The sequence below is a fragment of the Rhineura floridana genome, chromosome 3, assembly GCF_030035675.1.
Source record: "Rhineura floridana isolate rRhiFlo1 chromosome 3, rRhiFlo1.hap2, whole genome shotgun sequence".
Classification (NCBI taxonomy): Eukaryota; Metazoa; Chordata; class Lepidosauria; order Squamata; family Rhineuridae; genus Rhineura; species Rhineura floridana.
In genome coordinates, this window is record NC_084482.1 from 131,539,382 (window position 1) to 131,556,200 (window position 16,819).

The following is a 16,819-nucleotide window of genomic DNA, read 5'->3' on the forward strand; positions in this document are numbered from 1 at the left end:
GACCAAGGTTCAAAACCCAAACAGCCATGAAGCTCACTGGGTCACCTTGGGTTAGTCACTGCCTCTCAGCCTCAGAGGAAGGCAATGCTAAAACCACCTCTGAATACCATTTGCCATGAAAACCCTATTCATAGGGTCGCCATAAGTCCAGTCGACTTGAAGGCAGTCCATTTCCATTTTCAAACATGACTCCACAGAAATAAATCCCACTGAACTCAAAAAATATGCAACTGATCAAACCCACCCTCCTTTCTCCTCCCTCCTATCCCCTCCCTCTTGCCCTTCCCCTCCCACATCCTTTGGCCCTCCCTCCCCATCCCCTTCCAATCCCCTCCTTCCCCTTCCCCCTCCCCTTCCTCCTCCCCATGGTCAGTTTTACCTATCTTAAGCATGATTGCACGGGAGTAAATCGCATTGAACTCTATAAGCATGCAAATGATCAAACCTGCCCTCCCCTCCCCCTTCCTTTGTCCCCCTCCAATATGCTCCTTCCCCCTCCTCCCCCATGGTCAGTTTTTCCTACCCTAACCATGACTTCACAGGAGTAAATCCCATTGAACTCAATAAGCATGCAAATGATCAGAACTATTTTTCTTCTCCTTTCCCTCTCCTCTCCCTTCCTCCTCCTCCCTTCCTTCTCCTCCCTTTCTTCTTCCTCCCGTCCACTCCAGCCCTCCCTCCCTCCCTCCCAGTCAGTTTTACCTATCCTAAGCATGATTGCACGGGAGTAAATCACATTGAACTCAATAAACATGCAAATGATCAAACCTGTCCTTCTCCTCCCCTCCCCATCCTACCTGCTCCCATCCCACTCCTCCCCTCTGCATTTCCTCCCCTCCCTCCTCCTCCCCTCCCCTCCCCATCTCCTGTGGTCAGTTTCACCTATCCTAAGCATGATTGCAGGGGAGTAAATCCCACTCAACTCAATAAGCATGCAAATGATCAATCCATTCTCAGCAAACTTGGACAGGATCCCATTTCTTACCTCCCAGATTAAAAAGCAGGGAAATTCACTAATAGGCAAAAAACCTTGCGGTTTAAGAATGTGCGTATAGCCCACAGATATTTCTATCAAACTTTAAAAAGCAGGGAAATTGGGCAGCTATAGTGAATGCATCAGGGGAGCAGGAGACCTGAACTTCTCTCCGAGATATTGGACTGCCCTACAAATTGGTCAAAATGCAAACACCATTTGGGTTGGTCTTTCACAGTCCAATCCACTTCCTGTGTAGCTTGGAAGAATTTGGTAACGTGCCTCTGAGCATATGGTGAGTGGTGGCAACACCTGCAATCAGCCCAAAGAATAGAAAGAAGACATGTGCTGTGCTGATCTTGTTTTAGCAGGGAGGAAGCAACATTATTAAGACAGTTGATATAGTTCAGATGGTCACTTTAGATATGTCTGATTTCCTTTGCAATTTTAGTGAAGTTTCCTATAGGAAATCATTTTCTTTTGTTTCTATTTCTGTGAATATGTGAAGTACAGCAACTCTTTGCAAAATTTATACTAAAAAAACTCCAAACATAATTGTGGAATAGTGTCACTGACTTCTGCAGAATAGTTTCTAGTGGACCTCAGGAGTGTCTCAATTTGCACAAGATAAAACAGTGGGAGGTGAAATATATTCTAGCAAAATGCTAGGTGTGCTCTATGTTTTTAATTTACTGCGCCCACTTTGCCTTAAATGAAGTTGTTTAAACATAGCAGGATGAAAACATGCATCCTCTATTTTCCAACAGCTAGAGTCATTGCTGAAGTAGCAACATGTTGTAATCAGTCTGATTTTTCATCAAACTGCAGTTTCAGATTCAACTGTTAATGCACCCAAAATAGAAATAGAACATAACCTCCAGTTTGAAACACAAAGGGCTATCTTCAACATCATATGACATTGATCAATCAAAAGGCTTTGAAAACAATAAAAATAAATTTGACACAGATTTCTAGGATGAATAATGAGGGAAAGAAAATTTTCTAGTTTAGATTCTCTGTAGAAACATTAGTAACACAGGAAAGAAGCAAAGTAAGAACACCAACAAGAATACAAAAATATAATTCTCCATCTTTGGAGATGGCATTCACCATATGCTTAGAGGCACATGTTACCAAATTCTTCCAAGCTACAGAGCAAGTGGATTGGACTGTGAAAGACCAACCCAAATTGTCTTTGCCTTTTGACAAATGTGTAGGGTAGTCCAATATCTCAGGGAGGTCAGGTCTCCTGCTCTCCTGGTGCATTCACTATAACTGCCCAATTTCCCTGCTTTTTAAAGTTTGATAGAAATATCTGTGGGCTATACGCACATTCTTAAACTGCAAGGTTTTTTGCCTGTTGGTGAATAAATATATATACACACACATATATTCATACATACATATATATATATATATATATATATACATACAAATAAGACAGTTTTGAAAGCAACAAACAGAACGTCACTCAAGCTTGCTCTGGATCCCTATAAGGATTCAGTTAATCACCCAAAAATATATATGAACGTAATTGCAGCTGATGAAGGCGAAAGCTGAAACGTTTTGTTAATACAATAAAAACCTCTGTTTGGTTAATCACAATTACGTTCATATATATATATATATATATATATACACACACACACAGACACACACACACATATATATATATATATACACACACATACATACACAGACACATAGATGTAAACCATTCTGCAGAGGAAATCTTTGGTAAACTTGGAAGCAAAAGATGAAGGGCTCCGTTCGCAAAGAACTTTCCCACTGCAATCCAAAGTACAATAAACTGGAATTGTGGAAGATTATCATTCTTGCACAGCACAGAGTTCCTGTCAACTGATGAACTGTGTCTACTGGCTGTCCAAAACTGCTGAAAGAAAACTTGATAGGTTCGTATCTCCTGTTTGGCTAAAGCCTGGGCTGACTTTCAGATTTTGCATTGAATCAAAATATAGTAATACTGCAGTAGTTCACCTCTAGGAATCTGCTGAAAAGGGACTCCAGCTGCTCTGTGAATGGCTTCATAATGTCTGGAATCTTCTTCAGCCAGCATTCAGTGAAGGGCTGTAGTCCTAAAATGCTGGGTTCCAGGTATACCATGCCACATCGGGAAACAGTGGCAGGGGATGCAACAGCTAAATCTTGCACTTCAAACATCATGGTCATTGCCTGGAAAATCAGAGGTAAAGAGCAAAATACTTTCCCCAGCTTTTCACAAAAGGTGCATAATGTAGAGGGAACCCTAAAACTGACCCTCCCTAATCCCCAGTTAACTTGAATTATGTGAACACCAGAGCTGGTCAGCAGTATCCAACGTAAATACTAGAGTTGTGGTCTTAAGCACACTAATTTGGCATTATGTTCACTAAAATAAAATTATTTCATTTTAACCAAACATTCTCCTCTCAGAGAAAAGCAAAATATACATTTAAAAATGAAGGGCGTGAGTGTGTATTTGTGTAGGTACCAGGAAAGAAAGAGGGGAGAAAGAGAAAGATACCTCTGTTAGCTTAATGATTTCACCAGAGCTAAGGCACAACTTCTTGTTGTCATCCAGCACAGTGTTCATATTTTCAATCCAAACAGCATCAACTGGACCATCAAACATGTACCATTTCTTTTTGTGATCAGTAGCTACGGCTCCCACCCGGATGAGAGCTGGAAGAATCCCATCTGTCCTGTGAGGTGGGAAGATATACAGGAGTCAACCAAATAATTGCACACTTCCATTTAGCAATGGAAGTACAATTTTTTATGAATATAAGCTCTCTCTCTACTCTGTCCTAAACAGACCTTCAGAAACCAGATGTTTTGAAGATTATCAAGTAGAATCTGCCTTTTTGAAAAAATAAAGGGCAGTATTCAACTAAATAATAGTACTAGTGCAAGGATTTTCTCTAGAGCAGTGGGACTTTCTCCCTCTCTTCTCCATCAGCCCACACCCCATGCTGTCCCCAGATCTGCTCCAGAGGGTTGGAGGAACTCAAAGAACAGATTGGGAGTGCAAGGGAGGAGAGGAAGAGTGTTCTGTTGTGCAAGGAGAAATCCTTGTGCTGATGGAATGTTCACCTTAGTGCTATGCTGACTACACCCAAAGTCTCCCATTTAATATCTTGGTCAGAATAAATGAAGTATTAATGCATGTAGTCATTCATTGCCAGAAATGCAAGGGCCCCAATGGCTACTGGATGTACTCCAAACCTTTAATCTCTTATGTGGTCCATTTTATTTGTATCAATAAATAATTGTTGCCATCAATGTAAAACTGTTGTAAGTATTATTCATATTTGTTTATCTAGACACTTGGGACATGCATGGTCTTTTTTTACAAGATCAAAAGACAATAAAAGCCTTTGAATCCCAGCCAGAAAGAACAGATTGTTTTATGTCTATAAATGAGTTTTTTATGGCTATTGTATTTTTTGCAACTCTGCTGCATGTCTATGCTGCCCTTTGGGCAAAAACTGTATTGTAAACATGTCATCACACTTAACCAGAATATGCTATAGAAAAATCTTTCATAAATATGCACTTTAGCACAAGTCCACAGAGCTTCAGAGTAAAATGTAGGAAACATTTACTTGACAGGCACAAACTTATATGTATTTACTTAGCATAGCAAACAGAAAAACAATATTCTAGTGGAGCTCCTCCATTGACTGTAGTTTATTTTATTATTTATTTAATTAATTTGTATCCCGCCCTTCCTCCCAGCAGGAGCCCAGGGTGGCAAACAAAGCACTAAAACACTTTAAAACATCATAAAAACAGATCTTAAAATACATTAAAACAAAACAGCATTAAAAACATTTTAAAAAACAACCTTAAAAAGGGTTAAAAACATTATTAAATGTAGTTTTATGGACCTCTCTATTACTTCACTTCTGAAGAGGGATCTGTGAGTATAGTGATCCACAGACACTGTTTTCATCAGTCCACTGGGCAAACGTTTGATCTAGAGTGTTGTGAGATGGCTGGGGTTAGGGAAAGGGGAGAAAGTCTCCTAAAATGGTTCTTTCTCATATAGAGATCAACAGAATAAAAATGAGGGTTCCATGGAATAATGAATGGGAGACACATTTGCAGATGCAAATGCATCTTTAGTGCTAAGTCTTCATTAGGTTTTAATTTCTTGAACTTATTTTTCATGCTACATATACAAGCTCATCAGCTGATACCCAACATACAAAGCTCAAAAGAAAGGGCATGATCCTGCCAAAGCTAACTCTTCAGTCCTATGGAGTCTGATGGGAGATAGGAAAGCACAATGCTTAACTCTGCCAAATGTCCATATATTTTAATCTTATCACTAACAAAAAAGAGCTTTCTAAAAGTTCAGTTTATACAAAGTTTCTTATTCCTAGAAAAGGGACAAGCGCAGACCAAAAGCCATCTAGAAAAGAGGACAGTTTTTGTCTTTTACCATTCATGAGTTAACAAGTCAAACTCTCCATACAGCTGGCCCATTGTAATAGATTTGGGGTTCAGTATAAAATAATTGACGGCTTCGTAGTTTCCACCACTGACTGAAGGCCGACCTTTCAAAGATGTCATTGCAGCTGCCAAAACTTTATAACACTGAAGACAGAAATAGTGGAAGGGAATTAAACATCATGGCATCTATCTGAAGACTGAAAATAAAGGCAATCCAAACTCACCATGAATCTGCAGTAATGAAGAATGCAAAATAGTAACAAAGGACTTTGCCCAAGGGTTTGATATGATTAAAAAAACAGGATTATGAAAGGCAAGCACTGATCACAAAAACAAAGAAGGGAATGGCCTTTATTCTTTCAGAATGTTGATGAAATATCTGTAAACATCGCATTGCAGAAATCCCACTAAAGCTGTGCAGGCTCAAAGTGATCTATACCTGCCTTAATGAGGCTCTTCCACAGTACATATAAGTTCAGAATATCAATTTTTAATCCTGGTATTCTTGTTTCAAAGCTCTCCTATGCAGGCTGCTACTGTACTTGGCAAGAAAGGATTTTTTCTGTCTCAAAACAAAATCTCTAACCACATTAGACTAAGCACACAGCAACTGGAAGTTTTCATGCCATGAGTGTAAGTACTGGAGGAAATCTCTTAAGGTTGTTTCCCTTTCCTCTGTTGACAGCATCACAATGCATCTTCTGCAGTCCTTACCTTAGTTTTTCCTGATCCTGTGGGCCCCACTAGCATAAGGCCATGACGTACCACTGTAGTTTCATACAGCTGGATGCACTTTGTCACAAAACCTGGAAGAAAAAAAATCAAAACGGAAATGAGTCACAGTTGCTTTCATGGGGCTGCAGGTCTACAGATTCAAGATTGCAAACCTACTAAAGCTAGTGGCTACTTTATGCTGCTAAAGCACCACAGAAGGAACACACATTTTTATTCCTTAGATACCCAGAACATCATAGAATACTAGAGTTGGAAGGGGCCTATAAGGCCACCGAGTTCAACCCCCTACTCGATGCAGGAATCCAAATTAAAGCATACCTGACAGGTGGCTGTCCAACTGCCTCTTGAATGCCTTCAGTGTTGGACAGCTCACCACCTCCCTAGGTAATTGGTTCCATTGTCATACTGCACTAACAGTTAGGAAGTTTTTCTGATGTTCAGCTGAAATATGGCTTCCTGTAACATGAGCCCATTATTCCACGTCCTGTACTCTGGGATGATCAAGAAGAAATCCTGGTCCTCCTGCGTGTGACAACCTTTCAAGTACTAGAAGAGAGCTATCAGATCTACCCTCAGTCTTCTCTTCTCCAGGCTAAACATGCCCAGTTCTTTCAGTTTCTCCTCATACGGCTTTGTTTCCAGTCCCCTGATCATCCTCGCTGCCCTCCTGTGAAATCGTTTCATTTTGTCTGCATCCTTCTTAAAGTGTGGTGTTCAGAATTGGACGCAGTACTCAAGATGAGGCCTAACCAGTGCCAAATAGAGGAGAACTAGTACTTCACGTGGTTTGGAAACTATAATTATTTTAATGAAGCCTAAAACAGCATTTGCCTTTTTTGCAGCCATATCACATTGTTGGCTCATATTCAGCTTGTGATCAACAACAACTGCAAGATCCTTCTTGTATGTAGTATTGCTGAGCCAAGTATCCCCCATCTTACAACTGCACATTTGGTTTCTTTTTCCTAGGTATAAAACTTTGCCTTTATCCCTTTTAAATTTCGTTCTGTTGTTTTCAGCCCAGTGTTCCAGCCTATCAAAATCACTTTGAATTTTGTTTCTGTCCTCCACGGTATTAGTTATATCGGCAAGCCTACTATGTCAGCATAGCCTATTATGCTACTATTACTCACTTAAATATTTCCATAGCTTTTGCACTTTTCAGAATCCAGACAGTGATACAGTATACATATAAATAAAAGCTCCAAAGATGGCACCCCGTCTTTGTAATCCTATTCCTAAGATGGTTTGCTTGGCATCAAGTTTGCTTTCTTTTCAGCATCAGGTGAAAACTCTTTGCACAAGACTTTTTAGACTTTATAGAACTTGATTTCTACCAATGGAATTATTATTTGCTCTAATTTTAATGTTTTAAAGGTTCTGTTGGTTTAATCTTGTTATTTTAAATATTAAATAATTACTGCTCCAGGAGCCATTTTAAGTTGAAGCGTGGAATAGTAAATAAGATAAATCAGTCAATAAACACCCCCCCCCAGATAAATGATATTGCGTTTTAAGTTTGCCCTCTTACTTTCACTGCACAGTATTCTGCTGGAGCGTTACAACACAGAAAGTAAAAATAAAGATCTGGAGACCAAATGCAATCTGGGAAACAAAACAAGCATTTGTTTATGGTTTCTACTTTTCCTTTAAGATTGATGACATTTTCCTCACTGCTGTGCCTCATATTTTGCATGAAACATTTCTGGGACTGACCTACTTAACTTTCCATTTTGGAGACTGTGGGTATAGCATCAAAGCAGATTAAAAGGCAAGTCCATAAATAGAAAGGCAGCTTTATTTACTGAGGCTGCAATCCTATGCCCCTTACCTTCGAGTAAGCTCCACTGAACTCATTGGGATTTAATTCTGAATATACGTGTACAGGATTGCTCTGTTATTTAATTATGACACTTACAAGACATCCTCACACACTGATCTGTGAACTGAGATTACTAAAGGCCAAATTATAACCCACTGCTGTGATGCCAAATTCCCAAAGTCCAGGCTGATATATTATTATAAGCAATCAGTGTTATATGACAAGAATAACAATCTTTTAAATGCTACAATGGCACAATATGCAAAAAAAAGCAGTAACAGAGATGGTGTCTACTAGGGATGGGGGTTGCTGCCTAGTTCCGATCCACTTGAATTCTGAGAGTCCGGCTTTTGTTGCCAATCCACCCCTTTTTGTTCCCATTTGCTTCTGCAATTGCCAATCCACTAATATTTTAAAGTGAAACAACTTTTTTAAGTGAAACCATTTAACTAAAATGGTTATGAAAATACTTATGCTGTTCCAACTTTTTTTTCTATTTATATATCAATTAGGCAGATAATCACCTAAAACAGGAGGGAGGTTAATGGATGTAAACGGTGATTGTTATCACCTAGAGAGCAGTTAAGAATGCATCAGCTTAGAGGAAAGCCAGTTACAAAGATAATCACATAAAATTCAGAGTGGATTTTTAAAAAAAGGACCAATGACAGCCATGACCCACTGCAAGAGATCAAAATGGAAATGGAAATGGACTTGTGGTGGTCCTATGAATAGGGTTTTCATGGTAAGCGGTATTCAGAGGTGGTTTACCATTGCCTTTCTCTGAGGCTGAGAGGCAGTGACTGGCCCAGAGTCACCCAGTGAGCTTTATGGCTGTTTGGGGATTCGAACCCTGGTCTCCCAGGTCGTAGTTCCAACACTCTTAACCACTAGACTACACTAGACAGCAGATGGTTGGGTTATGTTGAAACCCGGGACTAACTCCAATTTAGCAGATAGTCTCTCCCATCCCTAGTGTATATTTTTCCCCACTTACCATCAACATCTTTCAAATTGTCTTTGAGACAACATCTGTGAATTGCTTCCTCCAGGATGCCATAGTCAATAGGCTCCTCTTTGATCATGGGAAACAGATCAGAAATTATACCATTGAAAAGCTTCAGGTCGTCCTGCAGGAACTTAGGAACATTGACATCCTTGATGGCCCTTAGGCAAATCAGTTCCTGCAAACAGTCAAGAATGTTATTATTAGGAAGAATGTAAATAGGAACTGAAATTATGCTTCCTCCTCTTAACTTGGTGACTCATTGCAACCATCATGTTCAGCCTTAATGGCCAAACTTTTATGTTCTGACATCTTTACTATTCTATAGAGCTACTTTTTTGCACTTTGTGTAACAGACAAGTGCAATTAGGACTGGTATTTTCAATCACATTTTTCCATGTTCCAGATATCTTTAACTAAAATGATGAAAAGTGGTGGTAGAGGGGTTCCACTGAGATTGCTTAAAGAATGTTATCAACAATATTTAAAAATTAAAGAAGTAATTAAAATAAGCTAAAATAAGCTGTTCCAAGTGAAATGTTTGTGTATTTTAATGTACAAATCTCTGTACATGTGGGATTGCTCGGACTTGCCTCATTCATTGTTGGATTTTCTCTTTTGAGATTGCCAGCAGCAGAAATGACTGTCTTCACAGCTCTCATTCCAAAGTCATAGTGATCCTGCAGCAGAGATATGGGAAATTACAATAGTGGAAAATAGGAACTGAAATTTAATGGCAAGTGTCTAATCAGTTAGGCAAGAGAAGGGAACAATCTGTCAATCTCCCCCTCTACTCGCAGCCCAGCATCTTTAATAAGAAAACAAAAAGAGAGAGAATCTTTACATAGCTAGTCCTAGGCTTCAATATTTTTATTCTGGATAATGGTAAATGATTGGGAGCAGACACAGAGAGAACTGTTATGAAGAAAAGTATTAGAAGCTGCAGCAATGTTTTTTAAGTCTCTCCGTCCTCATAGAGCAATTCCTTGGTAACACCTTAAAGTAAATGAAAATAGGGCATGAGTAATAGCACTGATACGAGTGCCTAAAATCTTGAGCTAAGGATCAAATGGACAAAGGATAGTCACTGAGGTAGCAATTAAAGGAAGAAGAGAATATGGTACTTCAAGGTGTCAGAATCAGCAACAATTTTGAGTTACAGGATGTATTCTAAAGGTACTTCAGCCTTTAAGACTCTCTAGACAGTTGCAAAAAATACTGACCTGGGAACTGAGTTGTTCAGAAGACAATTTAAAGGTGGTAGTAATCTTCTTTGCCAGAACTTTGGCTTCATTGAACCCAAAGGAATACAGAGAAATCTCAGCAATCATAGAGTAATCTGGAACCATCATAGCCACAGGACGAAAAAGAGCCTGGAATGCACACGGTCACCATGAAGAGGAAAGGCACCCTGCATATTTACTCTTGGCAAGCCTTGCATATGGATAGGAGGCAATTTAAAAGCAACTTGCACAAAAGGAGTTGTCAACACTAGTGATACTAACAACAGAATCTAAGAAATTTCCCAGTTATATCCAACATATTTTTTAACGTTTGCGATTTCTGAGGTCGGAATTTCCCACTATTTTGGGGACAATTTAACATGCTCTTAAATAATCAGTAACATTCAAAAGCCCTGCCTTTTGCCAGTATGAATACTAGTGATTTCCTTCACTTTGTGGGAATCTGCTAAATTTGGTGAAATGGAACAATGTTCCGAAATACAGACAAAAAGGTGATTTTTTGGAAACGTTCAGGGGCATACCTGGGGAAGACCAGGAACCAGATGGGATCTGAAGGATCCAAAGCTGTCCTAGACCCCTGATATGTCTCCAAACTGGAGAATCTCTCCCTCCCCAATCTTGCTCCATTTGAAAGGGAGGGAAAATATACAGAGGGGAAAAAATAAATCAGGAAATTGTCAGAAGAATGCAAGATTATTCCTCTGCCTTCATTTCTGTCCTGCCAGCTGGAGCCCAGCAGACTTTTGATATGGTGGTTGAACTGTCTTTTTAGTTTCTGCCCCTTCGCTTAACCTTAAGATTGCATCCGAAGATAGTTAGAATGTATGTGTCATCTTACCATTTTAGGCAAGTAAGAAAGAGCCAGTTATATATGAACTCAGTTCAGCAAAGTCCAGCAGAACTAGTTACCTTTAAGTTATCAGGTAATTCAGTGCGTCCAGCATAGCCAGGGTTCATTGTGATGAAGACTGCACAAGATGGAACAAGTGGGATTTCAGCTCCTTCAAACATGAAGCGATCCACCTGGATAGGGTAAAAACATGGTCACTCATGGTGAATGACCTGTTGTTAAGCAACCATCCAGAGGAAACAAGCCCTTTCTGTATCGAAACAGATAAAGCTAACCCTGCAAATTCAGTTAAATTGCCTCAGTGGGCTGGTCAAAAGATGTATATTATGCAGCAATCAGTTTGCAGCTAGAACCAGAATCCCTTGGAATTCAGTCTGACATGCAGCAACATCCCTCCCTTTATAACAACCAGGCTTTCATTCATTGATTGCTGTCTGCCTGTTTTATTATTATGAAGAGACTATTTCCCAAGCTCTAAACATATTGCCAGCAATTTCATGGCTTTAATAGACTAGCAACTGGATGATTGTGAGAAATCACTCGTGAAAAGTTTGATCCTTTATGGAAAGCTAAGTAATAGTTTCAGATTATGTATTAAAATACAGAGGAATTCTAATAAACACAGCTCAAAGAATCTCAGTCATGATCATTTCCTGAGAGAGAATAAGTAACACAACACTTTGCCAGAGGTTGCTGGAATCTCCATATGATATGAGCAAAACAAGCTGACTTATGTGTCTGTCATGATCTTAGCCATACATATCATAGACACCAACAATACAAAAATCCTTCTATTGCTGAAGGTCAACTTCTCTTTGGGAAAAAAATTAAACAGAGTAATATATAACAGTAACAGGATCACTGCATTGGTTACTTAGAGCTTTATTTATTAAAAACCTGTTTTATGGGAACTCAGGGAGTTTGTAGGAACACTGGAGTCAGCTGGTGGTCAACTATTCCAGTGCTTCCACTGAACAAAGGGTCCCAGATAATTTGAAAATACAGTCATAGCCTCATAAGTGTTGCTGAGCATCTATTTGACTCAAGATAACAACCAGTTGAAGAGAAATAAAAGTGTTGCTCAGAAAGCCTTATTCTTTTACTCTTTACTGCCGTGCTCTGACGGTACACTCCTTCAACTTACCCTCTGCTGCTGAGCTTTCTGAATTGTTGTGATCTGCTGGGCAACTACAGACAACACTTCAATGTCAATGCGGTTGAACTCATCGAAGCAAGCCCAGGCTCCAGAACTGAGCAGATAAGAAGAGGAGAGGGTCAAGAATCCAATGGTTACTAGCAATTCAGTATGTCTTAAAATCACGACGATGTTATGGAGGGAGTAGAAGGAATGACTATACCAACCCTCTATTCTGCTGTTAGGACTTTTTGCCAAGGATGAACATGCATGGAAGGCAAATTAAAGAAATATCCATGTGTGCAGGAATTTACACAATAGTCATTTGGTTCCACACTGCTATAGACATATGTTATAAAAATGAGAGGCCAATCCCAAACCCTGATGCACTAAGATAAATATTTAGAATGGAGTCTCTTTTCAGCTGGATCAGTGCAATAATGTAGCTGTATTAGCTACAAAACATAATAATGCTACTCCAGTATTCAATCAACTGTATGCTATTAATTATAACAATGACAGCAACAGATACAGACTTAAAAACATTTTTCAATCTATAGCAATGCCTATAGCTATTCAGGCATTCTAAGAACACACGTTGAAACTACAGTGTGGAAGGGGTGTGGAACACTGTGCCAGACCTGATCCCTATGTCCTTGTCGGCCCACCCCCAAACTTCACCAAAGGGCTGAAGAGTGAATCTTCATGCACTTGGCTGAACACATTTCATTTCTCAAAGTGCTTGCACAATCAGGGTTTCCAACCTCAGGGCGGATTGCACGCATTCAACATGTGAAAGTTTGGGATGGAACTGGCAGAGACATTACCATGTCCCCTCCATACTTTATTCCCCCACTCATTCTTTGAACAGCTATTCAAAGAATACCTATTCTTTGCCTATTGGTTTAAACATGCCAAGCAAGATTGTACCAATATGCCCACTTTAAGAATAATGCATAATATCCCAATGGCTTGCCAGGTAACTATGCCGATCTTGTGACTAATCCTGTTTTTCATGCAAAGTAAAAAAAAAAAGTCATTCTAAGGATTTCCTCAAGAGACCAATAAAGCTTTTTTTTCAGGTTATCAAGTGCTTCCTAACTGTAGCACATTCTTGTCTTTGCATATTAAGAGCAAAATATGAGTGGTTAGTTTATTTATATATATTTAAATGCATACCATGGTTTTCTGCCATAAGTCCTCAAAGAGGCTTACAGTAAAGCAAAATAGGGTAAAAACCACTTTACTGAATAGTGTAATTCATAGGACAAATTGATACAGTGGAAGGCTGGTGCAGCAGACAAAAATCTACACAGACATAGAACAAATCTCTTCAGTAACCTTTTAAAAGTATCATTTGTCGATCTGTCAGATCCTAATGGGGAGAGAGATCTCTGAAAAGGCTTTCTTCCTGGTAAATTACCACCTTACAGCTGACACTAATGGCACCTGATCAAGCACTCCTGAAGAAACATAAGAGGAATGGTACTGTTTACCATATCGATCAAAGCAGTTTCTATCTTGAACCTCAGCTGGAATCCAAACTGAACTGGTGTAGGCTTATGCTGGATCTAGGTTTACATGAAGAGGCTTCCTGGTGGCATCTATTACCATGTGCATTTCACACTTTGGCAGCAAACTTTTGCCAACTGTTATATGAAATGTTGTGGTGAAAATGCCCAGTCTGTGTGGTGAGTAGTAGTGGTAGGTGTGAGGGGACAGAGACACAGAGATGCCCATCTAAATGGCATTGGGGCAGGGCAGGGTGGAGGCAAGATCAGGGCTGTGCAGTTGCACGGCTAAGAGTACTGGATCGGCTCCACCATTGCGTCCATGCCACTCCAACCTCACTACCAGCCCAGCACCCTCTAGATAACCTGTAGCAATGCTGGTGTCAGAAGGGTGGCTCTGCAGGCCTGCCCCAGCCATAAGCACTGCTACTGGTGATAAGTTGCTTTTTGCAAATTGCCTCCTTTTCGATATCAACCTTCATGTGGAACTATTTAGCACACCCTCTTTGGGGCGGTCATAATATGTAAACTGGACCAGTCTCAAAATATGTTATGCACTTTAAGTTATACAGTTTGGTACAATTATAACTTTATTGTGTTATCTTTCATTCTCTGGGACCAAATATAGTAATCCCTTTCTTATATTGCCCATCAAATAGGCAATATAAGGATATTGCTATTAGGTACACTATCACCAGCCATTTGTTCTGGGTCCTCATAGGCTCCCCTCTACTCTTCATCTGATGCAACAATATTCTGATTCATATATTGTTTGCCAAAGCAATCATATTCTTTAGCCACTGTGCCAGGATCCACCCTCTCTTTAGCAATTTGATACATGGCATTGTATTGTGATACCTGGCTAGTCCTTTCAGGAATTTTCCCATTGCCATGAAATCAAGCTGATCTGAGCAATTAAACACAACTGTCTGGATAGCTAAAGCTTTCCCCAGATCTTTAGTTGTCTCTGTTTTGCCTGTTCCAGCTGGTCCTGCAGGGGCACCTCCAAACTTCAAGTGCAGTGCTCCAGTAAGTGTCAAGTAGCATCTATCACAAAGAAGCAAATAATTTTAGAAGGCTGAAAGGGATTGTCTAGTCAAATATCCCACAATGAGAAATTAATGATTCATACATAAGCATTACCAATTATCTCATTATGTTAATATATTAAGAAGAATACAGCTTGTAATCATGCAACTATAGTACACCACAAGGGGAGAGCAGCATACTCTTAAGATGGGGTGGGTAACCTTTTTTCAGGCGGAGGGCTACAATGACCACAGTAAACCCTCTGGGGCCAGCATGTCACAAAGGGGATGGCTGAAATGTAAAAGTGAGTGTCACCATTTAAAAACAACAACAACAAGACACATTTGGGGAGCTTTGGGGGGAGTTACAAAACCTATTATCATCACAGAATCACAGCAGGGGACCCAAGTGAGTAGTCAGTAAACAACAAGTATTTTTTTAATTGACAAATTTTGGGGAGCATTGGGGAGTCAAAAAGACTTTTCACATCGCAGTATCATAGTGCTTTAGCTATGGGAGCAGTCTGTAAAAAACACACCCTAATTCTTTTAAAAAAATAACTTTTGTGGGGTCTTGGGGGGCACAAAAACCTTCGGGCATTATAGCAGGGGACCCATGAGAGCAGTCTTTAAAAAAAAAGACAAATTTTGTAAGTCTTCAGGGGCCACAAAAACTGTCTTGAAGGGACATATGTAGCCCATGGGCTGCGGATTGGCCACCCCTTCTCTAAGATGATAGTACCTGCAGGAAATGGACATTTAGCAAAATAAAATTCAGCTTAACCTTTGGGTAGGAAAACTATAAAAAGCTAACATAGTTTTATGTGATAGTTTTCGACTCAAGCTAATATCCAATGCCTCTTGGGATAGTAAAATGTCCCAAACAAACCAGATGTATTGCACCAGGAGAAGAGCACTTTAATCTTCTTCCCTGGATCAGTTTTTGCTTGGGAAAAAAAACAGGACATTTTTTAACCCCAATAATTAATTTTTAAACAGCAACTGACATAGATCTGGTTCGCACATAATGGTAAACCAAACTATGTCTTAGCAAGAACTCCCAAAGTTAAGATTGTGGACACTTTGCTCCTTCTCTGGTCCTGCTTTTTCTGAGCTGCTCTGAGCTAAACAATAGTTTGGCTTTGTGTGCCGTCCGAATCTGGGCTTGTGATTTTTCTTCTTCAGGCAAACTATGAGCTGTAAACCAAGAGCAAACCTTGGTTACAGCTTGTGGTTTATATGGAGCAAAACAAACCACAAGCTTGGGTGCAGACCACGCACAAAGCCAAACCATAACTTAGTTCATAGCAGCGCAGCCACAGCAGGGCTGGAGGAGGAGCCAAGGAGCCACAATTTCCTCTCCGGAAGGCTGTGTCATGCCAAGGCATTGTTTGGCTTAGTTTTACATGCAAACTGAGCCACAGACAGTTTTAGGGGATATTTTCTTATTCCAAGGCAAATTCAAATGTGTCTTGGGGTGATAACATGTCCCAAACTAAATTCTGACATGTGTAGGGCGTCAGAAGTATGGAACGTATCTGCTTCTCTGGGTCAATTTTTATTTGAAAAGCAACCATTAATCTCACCTGAAGAGTGTTTCTACTGGATGATGGTCCAACAAGTGGATTTAAAAATTTTCAACAAAAAAACAGCAGAATTAAATTCTGACTGATATCCAGCATGACCCCCAAGTGCTATAATCTCTGTGTCGGGATGACTCTTTTGGCCAGAAATCCATGGTCTTTCAGGGCAGCAAGAATAATCTGGATATGGTCTGAAGCTTGGACAAAACTGTCCACCCAAATCTCAGATTTGTTCAGGTAGGGATATGGATACCCCGGAGGCGGAGATGAGCTCCCAGGGTAACCATTATCTTTGAGAATACTCTCGGTGCTGATGAAAGACTAAATGGAGGGGCCCAATATTGATAATGTCGGGAACCGTAGATGAAGCAAAGAAATTTCCTGCATTTGGAGAGGTTTGAAACATGTAAATACACCTCCTTCAGTCCGATGGAAGCCAAGAAGTCGATCAGTTGAAGAGCCTCCTGGATCATG

General features: G+C 39.9%; 1 protein-coding gene across 4 annotated transcripts in view; it reads right to left on the reverse strand.

Annotated features, from left to right (window-relative positions):
- Positions 1–16,819, reverse strand: part of DNAH1 (dynein axonemal heavy chain 1) — a 220,996-nt gene that overhangs the window by 101,392 nt on the left and 102,785 nt on the right. For all 4 annotated transcript variants that reach the window (XM_061617932.1, XM_061617931.1, XM_061617930.1 and 1 more), the window contains 10 exons: positions 14,593–14,781; positions 12,233–12,338; positions 11,148–11,261; positions 10,218–10,367; positions 9,588–9,674; positions 8,986–9,172; positions 6,146–6,237; positions 5,421–5,575; positions 3,498–3,675; positions 2,972–3,166 (listed from right to left, as the gene is read on the reverse strand). In XM_061617932.1, coding sequence (XP_061473916.1) covers positions 2,972–3,166; positions 3,498–3,675; positions 5,421–5,575; positions 6,146–6,237; positions 8,986–9,172; positions 9,588–9,674; positions 10,218–10,367; positions 11,148–11,261; positions 12,233–12,338; positions 14,593–14,781 — 1,453 coding nt within the window. The remainder of the gene's footprint in view (positions 1–2,971; positions 3,167–3,497; positions 3,676–5,420; positions 5,576–6,145; positions 6,238–8,985; positions 9,173–9,587; positions 9,675–10,217; positions 10,368–11,147; positions 11,262–12,232; positions 12,339–14,592; positions 14,782–16,819) is intronic.